General features: G+C 36.3%; 1 protein-coding gene across 1 annotated transcript in view; it reads right to left on the reverse strand.

Moving 5' to 3' along the window:
• jar (Myosin heavy chain 95F jaguar) overlaps positions 1-10052 on the reverse strand; it is a 17456-nt gene extending 7404 nt beyond the window's left edge. The window contains exons 1-5 of the mRNA XM_018544876.1: positions 9984-10052; positions 1210-1403; positions 696-769; positions 488-617; positions 231-395 (exon numbers count right to left, since the gene is read on the reverse strand). Of these exons, the coding sequence (XP_018400378.1) occupies positions 231-395; positions 488-617; positions 696-769; positions 1210-1390 (550 nt within the window). The 5' untranslated portion in view covers positions 1391-1403; positions 9984-10052. The remainder of the gene's footprint in view (positions 1-230; positions 396-487; positions 618-695; positions 770-1209; positions 1404-9983) is intronic.
• Positions 10053-17109: the final 7057 nt, after the last annotated feature.

A 17109-nucleotide genomic window follows, 5' to 3' on the forward strand; every position in this document is an offset into this window, starting at 1 on the left:
AAAAAAAAAAAAAAAAAACAGCAACTTTTAAACACTTGTCATTATCATAAGTTTGAATCGATTGTGCTTGAAATTTTGTTGAAAAAATCGCATATTACCATAAAAATAGAAACATTAACTATTAGGTATTTAATTATTTAGTTAAAAATTTAATTTTATTTCACGGTGTTAATTGGACAGAATTACACTTTACGAATTTAATTGAGTTTGTGTTAATTATTTTCTTTTACCATCAAGAATCCTCTGTTCGATCGGACCAGCCGTCGAACCCCAGAGATCGCAGAGATACCGCAGGAGATACTTAGTCGACTCGGTCTTGCCAGCTCCTGATTCACCGGATACGATGATGCTTTGAGATTGTTTCAGCACTTTCATATCTCTAAACGCTTTGTCGCCTGCAAACACAAAGAAAAATGACTCCGTACTCTCGCTGGGAACGAATCAATTGGGGGACAAGGGACGCGTATACATGCACGCGATCACGTACCGACGGCGAAGACGTGCGGTGGCGTTTCACCCAAGGATTTTCCTTGATAAGCTTTGATGGTCTGCGGTGAGTAGAGATCCTTCACCTCGTAATACGGATTCACAGCTATCAAAATGTTGGCAACGTAAGTCTGAAATATAACGACGTAACGAGAGATTAAGAATGACAGAGGTGGTCGTCGACTTCAGCATCGCCCATAATCACTCACATATATTCTGTCCTTGAAGTAACGAGTGCGAATATTATTCAGCAGCGTGGCCTCGTTCAGGTACATCAAGGCACCTGGAAGAAGATAATTTAGAGAAAAAGAGACGAGTGGGGAAAAAGGATCAGTGAAAGTGCCTTTGCAAAAGAGCGAAAGTCGCGTGAGCAACGAGCGTGACCGCGCGATCTTAATCTCTGATATATAAAATAGACGAAACGCACAAGTGCGTCACGGTGTGTAGTAATCGGGGGAGGAATCGCGAATAAACAGCTAACGTATCTTTTCACTCCCGTTCTCTTCTTTCTTAAGAAGGTTCTACTTTATCGCACTGTTCTTTAAAGAGATTTTTAGGAATTTTTGTTAGAAAGGTAGATAAATATTTTTGAAAGTTAAATCTTCTTAACATACATATTGGTAGGAAGATTAGCTTCATTTTTACTTTTGTTGGCAAAGTCAAAGTTTCCCAGAATTTTCTTTTCTTGTTTTTTTCAAATTTTGAGAGAAAATATGTATTTACAATTGTCCTCGACATCTTTGGTGTAATCGCCGGCAGGATATACTTCGTCCAGCGGGCAGGTGCGTTGCGGATATTTCGGATCGAGGGGCATGATCAAAGCGTCCCCGTCCACCATGTCCGTGAATTTTCCGATGATGAAACCCTCCTGAGGGTCACGGACCCACACCTGTTGGTTCTCCATCCCGAGCTTTACTCTGGAACAAACGATTACGCGATGAAGCATTCTGCGATCTCCTATCATCCTTTTACTCTTTAGTCTTTGTTTTAGATACACTAACTCGAGAGAAAGTGCATTAACTAGAACGCGTTTCGTATAATATAAATCATAATTTTCTAATATGAAGAGTACAATAAAAATTATTTATGAGGAATCATCGCATGTGTAGGATATTTTAAGATCTTCCGACGATCTCTTTTTGTTGCCTTCCATTTAAATCATTTAGCTAATTTAAAATTAATATCCTTTCAACAATAGCTTTGAGATTATTATCAGTAATTTTCGGGCAATTAGCCGTTTAAATTAAAGAATTCTTTTTAAATTAGGTTTTGGAAGAAACGCACAATTAACAAAATAACGCTAATTAAATCATTTAACCCTGCTGGTCTGTTCAAATTAATTATACGTTTGGGTCAATATTATTAAAAAATAGAAAATAAAAAAATATTCACAAAAATCTTATATTAACACATAAAGTCATCAAATACCATAGAGAAGAAAGTTTTTAACCCTCAACTGGAATCTTCAAAGACACTACTGATATTTTGTTTGTGAATTTTGATAGATAAATTTAAATATGTTAAAAAATAAATCAAGTGTAAACCGACTTCTATAATGGTAAAAATTCGTTGTTGAAATATTTGTCTACAAATATTATTTCAGAATTTTTTCAGATTTTTATATAATTCAGAACAAAATAAAAAACTTGCTCGGTTTCTTGAAGACTTTCATTGCTGACGCAAGAGTTAAAATTTATGATACCGATAAAAATAAAATAAAATAAAAAAAATAAATAGAATATTAGTAAGAAAATATATTATTACATTTTGGATCAAATAAGCCCAAATAGATATTAGGAAGATTAATTGGCCAAGATCTTAATCTGATTTTGATTGGACTGTTTCTTACGATAATCTTCGATTTCTTCACTGAGGAAAAATCGACTTCAAATTGTACGGAGTATTTGTAGATAAACGGATATCCGGTAGTTTCGCAGAATTATCCACTACGAAAGCGCAGACTCATGCTGAAATTTGCAACGAGAGCGATCAACGCGAGCGTGCGCGCTATATAAAGACGAACGAATCCATTTGTCATTCTCGCTTATACGGAACGTAAATCGCCAATGACAATTTCTGCTGATGCATACACTTTCTAGCGGTGTCTTTCGGAGAAGTTTCCGTCGAATGAATCGGCCATCCGCTTGACTTCCGGCGCTCTACCACGTATGCTGAATGAAGATTCTTAACAGTGTTATTTTAAGTCGTGTATTACCTATTGACGAAAGAAGCAACAAAAGTGCCGTGACGATCGATAAGGATTGAGGATTGGTCGTAGTCTAAACAGTAGTCTCACGAGCGAGGATCTCGCATGAGTTTATATAGCTTTAGATAAATGATTCTGATAAATAGCTATCGGCGTGTTATCACAATGTACACGGAAAGAACGGTTTTGCTGAAGCATTAAAAAATTTTACTAAATACAGATTTTAAATATAATTTTATTGGACCATTAAAATAGTTACATATATACTAAGCACTGAAGACAAAACTATAAGAAGTATTCTAGTTATTAGTTTAAGTGTTCTATATATAATTATTTTGACAGTCTAAATATTCTTTGTGTTATACACGGAGAATAAATTATGCATCTCATTAAGTATCGAATATTCTTCAATCGTAATGGTAAAAAATCGTCTTGTAAATCTCTGCGAAATCTTCTTTTAATCTTTTAGACTTAAATTAATATTGAAATTATTTTTAATTTTGATTTTAGATAAAAATTAAAAAATTATTAAATTATTATATATTTTATATTGAAAAATTTTTTTTCTATTTTATTTAATTGAGTATTTTGTCTAAAATATCGTTCGCGCTAGTATAAATCGATTGTTGGATACTTTTATGTATATATAATACCTATACACATCTCATGATATATGTAGAACAATTTTGTGTAATAACGGAAGCAAAAGCTTATCGGTTTAAAAATTGAATGAAACTGGGACTAGAACTTGCACTTATTAATACTCTTGTTACGGCGATTTTATTTTTGCCTCGGCAAAAATAAAAATTCTCAGTTTTAATTTATCGCTTATCGCGACGTGCTATCAAGATAAGCACGATGACGGAAGGCACAAAATAATCGCCAAAACCGTATGAAGTGCTCCGTGTGCTCTTTTCACTTCTCTTTCTTAAAATAGCGGACAGTGTCGGATTATGTTTCACCTGTCAACTATATCTCCTTTGTATAATATCAACATTATTGTTCCATCTGAGAAATTCCATAATATAAAATATGAAATGATAACACAATTCTTTTTCGAAGCTTTTGCTTCTGAATTAATATATGTTAAAATATTGAGCACTAATGCAAGTCTACAATTGAAATAAAAATATTAACAGCTCGGCACACCTTGCGCAAATTTCAAAAATCTTAGAAAGTTGGAGATTTGTTTCTTTCTCTCAAAATATATATGGTATCATTGTTCACAAATTCCTCAATTTTCGTCTGTCCTCGCTATCATGCGGAGACAATTTTCTCGATTGCGTAACTCGATTCTCCCGACGATTTTCGAGTTCAGCGTGCGCAGCGGACACGCTCCCGGGGTTGTGCAGGCGGTCGTGCATGGCGATAAAATCACAGGCATAGAGGCACAAAACGCGTCGTCGTCGTCGTCGTCATCGTTCTGGCCACACCGTGTGTGTTTTCCGGCGTCACCAGGTACAACAATCCGACAGGCAGCCGCGCGCGATCAAAGGTCGTCACGAGTCGCTGCATCTCGCGTTTTACACGTGACAGAATTTCGAAAAAGTTCCCGGTATCCCCCCCATCCCTCGTCGACCATGACACGGTGCACTAAACCTGTCGCATTTGCATACGAGTGCATCTGATACGTACAACATTTTATTTAAGAAAGCAAAAAGCAATTTAAATATATCCGGCTTTATTTTTATTTCTCGTACTAAACCGGTATCTTTTCTTTTGTGTTTCACTTGCTACGCCTTCTAGTGCTCCAGTTTTATATTTTTCAGCTAAATTAGAATATAATCCTTCACTGTTAAATACGAAAGGAGCAATGGTAACTCAATCTCTACAGCTATAAACGTTTTGTTATTTTCAACTTTCATGTGTGTCAAAATGGAAATTAATCCATCTCTATATAGTATCGAGGTAAACATCGTCCATATCTCTTTAAAGCCGAGAGAGAGAGAGAGAGAGAGAGAGAGAGAGAGAGAGAGAGAGAGAGAGAGAGAGAAGGGAGATAAAGCGTTTACTTCTATTCTAAGGCAAGCCTTCCAAGAACGAACAAGTAATAATAATAATAATTAAGCAGACATAGAGAAAGAGAGTTTCAAGTCTCGCTGAAAGTTAAAATAACGTTGGTGCGAATCGGACCTTACAGAAACGATGATTAAAAATTGGCTGCAATTTGACGTTACGAATTCAAGTGCCTGAGAGGAGCGCGTGACAAAACGTGAAACTCAGTGTGCAGTTCGGTAGAATGGCTGAATAAAGACACCCTGAATACCCGCAATTGTTACTTGATATATAACACCGCGATTACCGTGTCGAATAGCAGTCGCAACCGCTGGGAACCACGCGCGGTCGATCTGGAAAGCGCGAGAAATTGCCTTGTTCCTTCTGTCGTACTCTCCGCATCCCGTTAGAGATATCGTAACGGTAAAAGCCAGCGGTAAATCCTTGCATCGATCCACAGGACATCGCGGCTATACGAGACGCGGTGGTGCACGCGTTTTGAATCGCGCTAATCCACGGAACGAATCTCATCTGGTCTCTGGCTGGTGGATGAACAACGGCGACAACGGATATCGAAACGGCTGTTTAAATCGACTCTACCTCCAGACGATGCGATCGAACGAAGCGAACAATGTAGCAACACGTCGCGGCGTCTAAGCATGCTAAGAAGCAATTTTCTCTGCGTTCCGAGAGATGCGAGGTGCATCGCAAATAGGAAGAAAGAAAGAGAGAAAGAGAGGAAGAACGGAGCGAGAGAGAGAGAGAGAGAGAGAGAGAGAGAGAGAGAGAGAGAGAAAAAGAGAGAGAGAGGCGAGGAATCGTTCGCATCGGTTCGTTCACCTTCTTCTCTACATAGCAGAAGAAACCGTAACGTCCAGATGTTGCATCGTTTTCCTCCTTTCCTCCCGTCGCGTCGTCTCGTTAACCCTTTCCTTTTTCTTCTTTTCCTCTTTTTTTTTTTTTCTTTTAATTCGCGGTACAGCAAGGCGCGGTACTATCGATCCTCTCCAGCCTTCTCACTTGGAGGCTCGGCGTCTGCTCTTTTTCCGCTCGACGTCTGGAGATCGCTTTCGCGCATTGTTCCTCGATCGAGGTGCGGTTCCACGCGTTTCTCCGCCTTCGTTTGCAACTATTTGCAGCGAGACAGTCGCGTCAATGCGATCCGAATGTACTTCGCGTGCGGAGGTGCCTCGCGCTGACGCGTCGCGCGACAGGCCCCTAATCCATTGAAAGGGCCGGTCGAAAAGGAATGAAAGGGACGCGAGAGGAAGCAGGAAACGGCAGGTGGGACTGGCATACCGAAACAGGGAGACACGCTTGAGTGCTCACCGAATTTACCGTACTGAAACCTGCGGCCAAAATAAAAGGAAAAAAATATAGTCCGTGAATTTCCTGAAGTCTTCCCCAAGAAGATAGATACATATCTTTAACGTTTTTATTTATTACAGCTTTATCAGCGGCATACTAAGAACGCGAGAAAAAAAAACGGAGGTTTTATTGTGATGAAAGAAGGAAAGATATCTATCATCCTCCAATAATATAATTTATTAGTTCGATCATTAATCTTTGACTAGAATATGGGTCCTGATATAAATAAATTTTATAAATAATGTTTCCTGATATAATTGAACTTGAAAAAATTCTTATAACAAATACAATTAAATATAATAAAAACTTTTAATAAGACCCTTTACCTATATATTCCTTTGATGTCACAAAAATATGTCTCTCTCTCTATTTCTCTCACTTTCTATGTTACAGGTTACAGATTAACCACGTTAATAAAAATTATTTATTTAAATACTATTTAATAATCATTTGTTATTAATGATTTATTTTGTTACATAAATAAATAATGCATTTATTAATTTTATTATACAATTGCAATTGGCAGATTTACAATCCCGAATCGGAATATCAAAAATGAAATCAATGAATAACGCGCAATCAGAAATAATAAACTTGTTACGTAAAGAGGTTAAAATTTTTATGAAAATACATTTATCAAAATACAGTTTATTCTCGAAACCAAATAAGATCATTTCTCGTTAATCGATAAACTTTAGTAAATGAGAGATCTAATTATGATTCATTGCGCGACAGGTTTCTTGTTTCAATCACGGCAATGTTTCACGTCATTTAACATTAATTAGAACAACCTTCACACCATCACCACCGTCATCAAGAGCACTTGGTGATTAGATCGAGTGCAGTGGGTCGAGCTTTCGGTCCCGCGGTCTCCCATTTGCATCAAGTTCCGCTCAGCATTTTGTGGCAGTTAATGGAGCAGCGCATTTTGTAAAACAATTCAACTGTATCTTAAGCTACACCGAAATACTGGATAAACATTCGATTAATCTCGTCACATAATATTACAGATATTACCGCTAATTTAACTGCATATTATTTCGCTTGTCGTCGTTAAGTAGCATTAGTTATTGTGAACATTTTTTCGGTCAGTGACGTAATATGACTGCTCGAAGTATATCGCAAATATTATCATTTTAACAGTACAGTCGCGTTCATTTCATAAAGGGGTCGGAAATAGATCTTGACAGTATCCGTAGATCGGTATGCAAATTTTTGATGGACGATTTACTGTGTAAAAGAAAACCGATCGATAATGGCTCGGGAACGGCATGATCGGAAGTGGCTACAATTCACATTTAAGTGCACATAATCGAGACCACGGATGAGTCATGGGCGTCCTCGACGTCTCTCATGGCTGCTCGCCCACCTACATATACATATATAGGATCAAGCGATTCTTTTTCCGCGGTTGCGTAACGAAATTCACGCCGCATTATATACATTCGTTCGTCGAAAGGATCCGCTACTAAATGAGGTTCTCCTCGCGAGAGAAACAATGTCAATTCTGTCGACTCACTTTCGCTGCGTTACTTTTCCCAAAGAGACAAATAAGGACAAATGTTCGACGCTATCTCCGATTCTGATGAGTTTCTCACATGTCACGAAGTGAAAATGTATCGAAATCATACCAAAGGATACTGTTTCGCACATGTTTTTTCGCCGCAAGGTTGCTGAGGTCGGAATAATCTCAACAGCTGACTCGACGTCTCTGGCCAATCATCACCGCAACGTAGAAAAAAAAAGATGTAAAATACCCTCTCAGACGAAAAGTTCTACGAAGTTTGAAGACACTTCACGTGTGGAAAAGATAATTTCGCTGAAATGTTTAAAAGTTTAGCTACATACAGATTTGAAAATAAATTTTATTCGAATATTAAAGTAACTATGTTCACTGAAGAAATAATTAAATTTTGGTAAATATACATGTTTGAATAGTTCTAAACAATATTCACTAAAAGTAAATATATATCCATTTGATACAAAAACTATTAATTTAACTATCATTTTTTTATTGTGAATAAATATTATATTGCTGTAAGCAAATGTTTATTTAGTACTATTCAAAGAAATATATGTATATTAGAATATATAAATTTTTCAGTGTCGAACGCTTAAGTTGATTAATAGAATGTCAAAATTTGTTGCGTTAATTACATGCTTATGTCTTCTACATAAACATTTTGATGGTTTAATAAAATTATTTTCAGATCTGCATCTATAGTTAAATTTTTAGATACATCAGCCAAGTCGTTCTTTTTGTGGAGGGATAAATAGATCGCTCCCGAGATTTAGAACCAATCGTGATTATGCGAAGCTAGATTCGCACGCTGACGACGTTTTCTCGAGCAATGACAATTATTAGGGACGAATTCCGAGAAATCATGGAATTGGTTTAAGTGTCCCTATTAAGGATCGCAATTAATACAACGTGTAGCATGAATGATTAAACTCGAGAAGAACAATGAAGTTACACTCACGCGGCCCACAATTACATGACGTTCCATAAAAGAATCCGAGATAAAATGTAATTAAGAATTTTGCGATAATTAAAACAATCTCAGAATAAAAATTGACATATAAATATATATATATATATACATAGAAAATTAAGTGCAATTGTAAACACTTTAAATACGATGACTCCTCACGATTTGCGATGTATGATTCATTATATATCATACCAGACTTATCTGAAAGGATTTTTTTCACACGTCGTTATCACTTACATCGTTATCTCTCTCAGGCTTACGAATCTTAAGATCATCGCGTTTTCACAATCCTCTCTCCTTTTCCCTTCGAAAGAGACGCCCCGTTGCGAAAACGTGGAAAATCGCGTAACCGGCAGCGGTAATTACGGTTCTGCAAAAGTACTCATCCACCCATCTATTTCACAATTGAAACGGCGTTTCGCGTATACGAGGCGCGCGTATCATCGTGCATTACGCGCAAGAGAGCGCGGGCAATTTTTCTCTTTCTCCCTCCCCCCGCCCCCTCCCCCCCTTCTCTATTTTTCGTCCCCCCCGTCTAGCTGCCGGATTGTTTTACGAGGTGCATGTAGGCGCTTACGCAGGTTCACACACTAATTCACACAGGCCGCCGCGCCGCGCGCTTTTGCATTCGCGAATTGCACCTGCCGCGCGCCGCCGCGCCGCGCCGCCCCGTTCCACTCTCCTAATCACGGACTAGATAAACCGGCGAGCGTGCAGAAAAAGGAAAAAGAATTTCCAGCAACAATTTTTCATTCCCGCTCCGGCACTCGCGCCACCGTAAAACACAGATACGGTGTAATACGTTACATAAAACCTGTACGCGTTCGTGCCTCTGAATTGTTTGCCCCGCTGATTTATTAAACGATAAACGACGAGTGTGTTGGTTTATCTGTTTTCCTGTATTAAACCGTAGCATTTTGCAAGCAGGATCTTTCAGAATAGATAAATGGATCGATAAATATCTCGACTTTCCTGTTTGGCGCGAATTCACGTTTTCACGTTTCCGAAACCGGAAATTGGAGCTGTAATTCTATTTAAAAATTTATTAAAAATTATTAGAAGAAGTGATAGAATATAGTGTAATACTCTATACTGTGTACGGATTGTTTGCATTTCAGGAATTATCAGTATTTCGGAATGGTTCTCCGATTCATTCGACGATCGCATACTCGATCTTGTTGTTCTTACTTTCGAAGCTTATATCCCCGGCTGATGAAAACATCGCGCATATACTTACGACGCATATTACATGAGAATTATACTATCGGTTACACCTGTTGAAAACAATAATTCATTCGCGCTCGAGCGAAGGTAAGTCGTGGATCGGCTTATCGCTACGCGGCGCGGCGCGCGATCGCGGAAAGTTTTGCGATTCGCGCGGATCGATTCTCGCGAGCAGCTTCGCAGGGTAAATTTACAAAAAACGATGTACTCACCGTCTCGCTGTGCGAGGACAATCAGCCGGCCGGAGCGAAAACTATAACTAGCGAACGGCACAAAATCCAACATGCAACTGTCGGCGTGTCGACTCGGCGCGGCTTCGAAGCGATGAGCCCGCTCCGCTCGCTCGGCGATCCACGGCTGTTTCCGCCGATGCCACGCGGCAAACAGCGATCGTACACAGCACGTCGATCGCGTACCACCGTCGCTGTCGCTTATATCAGTGGTATACCCCCGCCTCGAGATGATCTTTGAACGCTTGGAATGACAAGGTGAACCGAGAGATTCACGATAGAGTGCGCAAATGAATTCGCAGACGCGGAGATTCGATTGATCGAGATTCGAAAGATTTATTTAGGAAAATTATGCATTTAGATCACTCTCGCGATGGTTATTGTGACAAAACCCGAATCACATTTGTAATCTGCAATTTAAAATAAGAAATAATGCTGTGAAAACGATTTTTGTAATTCATATTTTTCTTTTTACATCTTTCGATGTGATTGTTGATTTGTGGAAGATACATTTTTAGAGACAAAGATCGTTAAATATGTCCGGTAATAACGGTTTGGATTACGCGAATGTAATATGATTATATAATTTTTCACTTTATTCATTTATTAAAGATTACGTTCCTCATTTGACGCTCACAGCACTTGTGAGCACTATTTGTTCTTATTTAACATTTGCTAAACAACAAGACAGAAATAATTCCAAGAACGCTATGAGCGTCAAATAGAACGAAATATATCGTTTTTTATAATGTTATATATAATATATATTTTTTTAGAAGATTATTTATTGAAACACAACAGAAATAGATTACTATGTTAATGTACAGTTTATACTTTACCAGTTTTTGAATTTAAAAATTGTACCGATTAAACGTGATGGTAACAGTTATCGAGAGCACGCCAATTTATCGAGTGTTGGTATAAATACAAGTTTATAATTTTAGAAAATTTTAGAAGTACTTAAAAAATATAACTCAAATTGCGATTAGTCTTTCTATATTTATCTAATTTTTAAACGTTTTAATGTTATATTTTTTGCGCTTTTTTAATGTTAATAATCAGTAGATAAATTATCGACATGTTATGGATATATATATATATATATGTATATACAATTATATTGACATCATTCTTATTTCATTCTTACAGCATGTAATTATATAATAATTATATATAATTATACATCGAACATAATTTATCATTACTTTGTAACATTGGAAAGCATATATATAAAACACAATGCAGATAAGCCGGTTCTTCGCCTTGACGTTTGATATCCATTTATTCATTGCGTAAATAGATTGCATTGCATTAATCAACATCTTCACCAAGGAAAATCGGATCGGAAAGAGATGTGATTGAAGCAAACATCCGGTAATTCAAAGATGCTGTAAATAATAACGAGAAAGTCGTAAATGCAGATCTCTAGAGTGTATACGCAATGAAGAGGTGAGCAAATACCGTTACCAGCAATCGAGCAACATCGAGCTTGTGTAATAAGCGCTTCTGTTCTTCCTGTACTTACCACATTAGACACCTGCCAATTGAAAAGACGAAATACAGGATGACTTATTGCATACATTTTATTGTCCACATTGTTATTTTAAGCCTTATATCTGAATGGTTATAAATGAAATTTATCACTATTCATCCTTTTAATCGTTCTTCCGATTACGTTATTCGACTTTAAAATCTCGAGCTTATTTGTTTTTGAAATTACAGAGTTCGAGTTTCGAGTCACGAGAATAAAAGAGTCTCAAAAATAGACAAAGTATCAGGAGAATATGATCGACAAGAACTGTCTAAGGTTCCTAGAATTCTCTGTTGCGTAGTTGATGACTTTTTCACCTTCCTCGTTTCTCAATGCAATTATCATAACCTTCAATCCTCAATAGATTTTCTGTAAGTAATTTAAAGTTTTAGATTAACTTATTTAATTCATAGTGCATGTTCGCGAAAGTGCCATTTATCGTTATCTGGATTTTACAGATGCATCATACTTTATATGACACAGTATGCACGAGTTTAATGATTAGCGGTAATCCCGCTGACGATTTGTTTTCATGAAGAATAATTTTAATTTCTTGAAACAGGATAATTTTATTTTCTTGCGTCTTTCATTACTTTTTATTTGATCTTTCTTTTTATAATTAAAATGGATACTATAATCAAACGAATGCCATAAATTTGATCAAAGGCTTCTATAAACGGAAAAGAAATCTTATTTTGGAAAGAGAGCTCATTGTGATATTATGCAATTAGATTTCATGTTAGTCGAACATCGAAATAGTTCCGGCTAGCAACAAGGAAGATCTAATAGCTGCGATTAGAAATCTAATTATATGCATTAGCTAAACCAAGACGAGGATATACGATTTTTGTCAAGATAATTCCGACGTCGGAGACATGGCCAAGAAAAGTAAATTGGCGGATTACAATTTTTGTTTTTCATATTAACGCGTGATTAATATTTAAAAAGAAACATCATTTTATCTCTGGCTATCTGGCCACCATGGCTGCAGATAACATTAAAGTGGCACACAGTATTAATCATTTAAACAAGTGTATCACTTGACAAGCGATTCAAATCATCGACTTTGCGTAATACCTAATACGAGATCAAAGTAGCGCGATAAAATAACGAATAGTTTATTGACATTGAATTCTTGTAATTCGTGATTTTCGCAATCCCGTCGAACGGGCAACGTGATTTCGCGATTCCGCGCAACTTCGTTTCCTCAACGTCGGTGAAAGCTAAAGTACCTGAAACAGAATTTCGTGTTCGTCATAGCGAAGTGTAATAGAAGTTCTTGAAACTATTGAAGATGATTGATGAAATTTTTTATCAAAACACATATCAAATTCTCATTAATAATGCCTTTCTTGCGGAAATATTGTATATTGATTTAAGATTGAGTTAACTCAAAACACTTGAAAGAAAACTTCATTCAAGAAAACTTAAACATTCAATACTTTTCCTAAAAAAAAAAAAAAAATTTTTTTAACGTAGTGTGAAAAAGAATTAATAAGGAATTGTTTTTAACGATCGAGCTGGATCTTAGGTGCTAATAGTAATTCCGTGTGAATTTATATATTACGTATAGTCTTTTAAACCACACGCCGAACAATTTTTCGGTTTTGAAACGCCACTCTACGAAAATACCGCAATAATATCACGAGATAAAGACGTTTTTTAAACGTCGTTCCTACTTACAATGATTATTGCGAAGAATATTACTAAGGCCTTGTTAGTCTAACTGGTATTAGAATGCTCGCACGAAATGTAAGAGATGTAAGTTTGACTACCGGCCGAGGTATTTATAATATTTTTCGCAATATAAATTTATTATTTACTTAGATTAAATTTATTATTTAATTAGATTTTCATTCATAGATTTTAATATGTCGCGTTGTTCAACATTATTAAGATCCAAGATGCTATGAGCATCAAAATTGTTAAACTGCTAATTTAACTCGTGATATTATTGCGGTAGTTTTGTACAGTGATGTTTCAAGACTAAAAAATTGTTCAGCGCGCGGTTTAAAAAATTACATACGTAATATATAAATTCACACGGAATTATTATTAACACCTAAGATCCAGCACGACTGTTAAAAGCAATTTCTTATCAGTTGTGTTTCTTACATGTACGGTCCTATAAGATTTAATATTTAAATATTAAAAATGAATTGTAATATAATATCGAACATACGTTTTTTCAAGAAAATTTTTATTTTTATTTTAAATATGTTTCTAAATTTTAGATAAAATGCATTTTTTTCGCAAAATTATAAAGAACTGTAAGAAGATTACATGAAGTACCTGTTTATTTCAAAATAAAAAATTAAAATAAATAACAAAATTGACTCATACGGGTTTTGTAAACAAAAAATGTAACAAAATGCATTAAAGATGAATTCTTTCGTTAAGAATTCTAAAAATGATCCGTCACAGCTTCTTAGTCATCGTCAGTTGTAATTTAAATGGTATCGAGAATGTAAATTGTATATAAATGAAATGTATACGACGTCGATTTTTCGGTATTTTTTATTTTTGTCACGAACGTTTATAGACAATACGAAGGCAATGACGATTGTGTTGCCGCGTTTGATTGCCTTTGATCGAGATTTGTTACAAATGATCCACGTATGATGTGTAAACCAATTATATTTTCTCTTCTATGTTGTGGCTTTGCAAAACTCTATTTACCAACATGACACTCTTATTTTTGCTGAGAATACTTCCGTGAAATAAAAATAATGAATTGAAATAAACCGATTGTATTTTAACGCTTAATTTATTTCGTTTATATTAAATAAAAGCGTGCACATCAGGTATGACGATGATGCACTTGTTCTGCGTTGTATAAATCGGTAGATGTTGCTTTCCTGATGCGATTACGTCAGATATTCAAATTCGACGTAATTATGTTCATCAAAGAATAGAAAAAAACTACGTATGGGAATATCGTGGAAGGCAGCAAAGATTCCACTTCTAATGAATCTGCACGAAACGTCAGTGAATTAATAGAAGAAGCGACAGAAATCCGTTTTGTAAATTTAGAGATTCCTTTGAAATCGAGGACTTCTGAATTTCCTTTCAAAACATTCTTACTTATTTTTATTTTAATCGAACGACTTGACAATATGAACAAGCCAAGATTTTTAAAGCTTATTCTTATAACTCTCGAAAGTGATCGTTGAACTTCATAGAGTAGAGATGAATACCTTTCCGGCATATTTCAATTCATTCTTTTTTTTCACGGTAATATCCTGGCTCAGCGAAAAAAGAAGTGACATGTGGTTGACGTAATGGCATTTTGCAAGGCTACAACGCAGAAAAGAAAATATTAAATAATTTGAAACAGAAAAGCAATGAGGCGAGCAACTGAAATAAGCAGGAAATATTTGTACCGATTAAACTGAAAACACTTGCGATTTTGGAAATAACAAAATGATTTACGGTTTAGATAACACGCATCAATACTATTATTTTAGGTCGTTTCGGTATCTTTTGGCATTACCCAACGTTTTTAAAAAGAAAAAAAAACGATAAAAGAAATAGAAAATTAAAATATTTCACATTACTATTTATGAATTATTCATATATATTGCATATTAATATAGATCATAATAATTTAACTTGAATTTATTTTTAATTAACAATTTGAATACGCATGAGTATGTGTGTAGTGCGCAAAAAATATATAAGAGTTATTTTTCATAATTTCTGAACGCAAAAGTTATGTAAAAATAATACGAGGGAGTTGTAAAAATAATCTTTGTTCGGTTATCTTCTACACATTGCGTAGTAAATACAACGCATTGATAAGCGATATATCTTAATTAAACACACGCCCCTTGTCGTGCAATTAGATGTGTTGTTCCCGGTTTGCGGAGCATAAAATCCCTTTTATAATACGAGATTTTGCGAAAACACGACGGGAGTTTCCCTTCACTGGGGAATTCTCGCGGAAGAATAGATAACGTGGAGAATCCATGAAATAATTGTATGAGATACGACGGCATCATCCGGCATTCCGGTCGATTATTCGATTGTCGTTAACTCCATTCCGGACTGCGGACTAGAATGCTCTCTGTCGAGTTCTCTCATCTTCCCTCTCCCTCTCTTTTCCCTGATTGCGTGTCGCATGCGTCATGTACGTAATTGGGGTGAAAACGCAAATTCATCCTTTCGAATTAAGTGTCATTTTGGATAACTTTGATTAATATTAATCGATTGTCCTTAAATTGTTAACTGAGAATTCGTATAATTTGCAACAAGCTTGCGTTAAGGGCCGGAATCACGGTGGAAGTCAGAGATAAATTTTTCTTGTTCCAAATTACGGCTAAAACATAAAAAAAAATCCGTACGTCTTTCTCTAGAGAATGCAATTATGAAGCTACAGTTGAAATTTCAAGTACGTCGGTCAAGATTTGTGGGAGTTATGTTTCCGGCCAGCTTGAAAAAAGTGATTTCGAGAGAAATGTGTTTAAAGTTTCATGCAACAATCAGCGATAGAAATGTTTACCTTTAATCTGCGATGCCTGCATCATAGAATAGGACTTCCTCGTTGATGTTCTTTTCCTCCTGATCCTTCTTGGCTGATTTTAGAGATAATCGAGTTGCACGTAATTAATTCCTTTATTATTCTCAGAAGGACTCTTCGCAAAAGCTATAAAATCTTACTGAAAAGTATAACGCTTTAAACTACCAAAAATGACACTGAGGAATTTTACTTCTAAGATCTTTTGTACCATATTTCTAAAAATTTAAAAAATTTTTTGAAAATTCTAGATTGGCTTTTATACTCCTTAAGGATCAAAATTCGGTTCTGTAGCAGGCTTCGTAAAACACTAGCCAAAATAAGTTTCATGACAAAATATTTCTTCTGTAAGACAGATATATGTATCTACTCCGCAAATGAGGTGTAAATGAGTTTTCTCATTACTCCTGCCGACCCTTTAATCATCGAGTAAAATTAATCGATGTCGGTCGAAAGTCCTCCGCTGCTTTTCCCCACCACAAGATAATCCTGAACGGCGCCCGACGGAATCCTCTGATGCTTCATTCCTCGTTCGTGCATTCCACCCGGCTCGGTGCCTCGCAGTGATCCCTTCTGCTGGTACCTCTTTAAAGTCACCGGCACGTCTTCGGCGTCGCTACTCCGCGTCCGGCATCGTCGCAGATCAGATCAACCGGTGGTCCATCCGTGTCCCGTCTACGCCCAAGTGTATCCTCTTTTACTATCGCGGAAAACTATAAACAGTTGTAAAATTATCTCAACAATCGTTATCGGGGATTGCAAGCAAGATATTTCTTGTGAGTGTATTGATTTATGGTGAATCTTGACACAACTCATATCTCTAGACACGTCAGTTAACAATCTGACATCGATACATATCTCATTCATCAGACATCATTTACAGCGGTTCGACCAATTACATCGATTATACGTGACATTTCACAATGACATTCGTTCTCCGTTGATGTGATTACGGTCGATCAGCGTTTTGTGGTCAGTGTTCAGTTTCCATCAACGCATTCCTTGGATTAATTGACAGCCAGATCAGTGAAATACTCATCGTTAAAAACGACGCGATATTC

Source organism: Cyphomyrmex costatus, unplaced genomic scaffold (genome assembly GCF_001594065.2).
Source record: "Cyphomyrmex costatus isolate MS0001 unplaced genomic scaffold, Ccosl1.0 scaffold474, whole genome shotgun sequence".
NCBI lineage: Eukaryota > Metazoa > Arthropoda > Insecta > Hymenoptera > Formicidae > Cyphomyrmex > Cyphomyrmex costatus.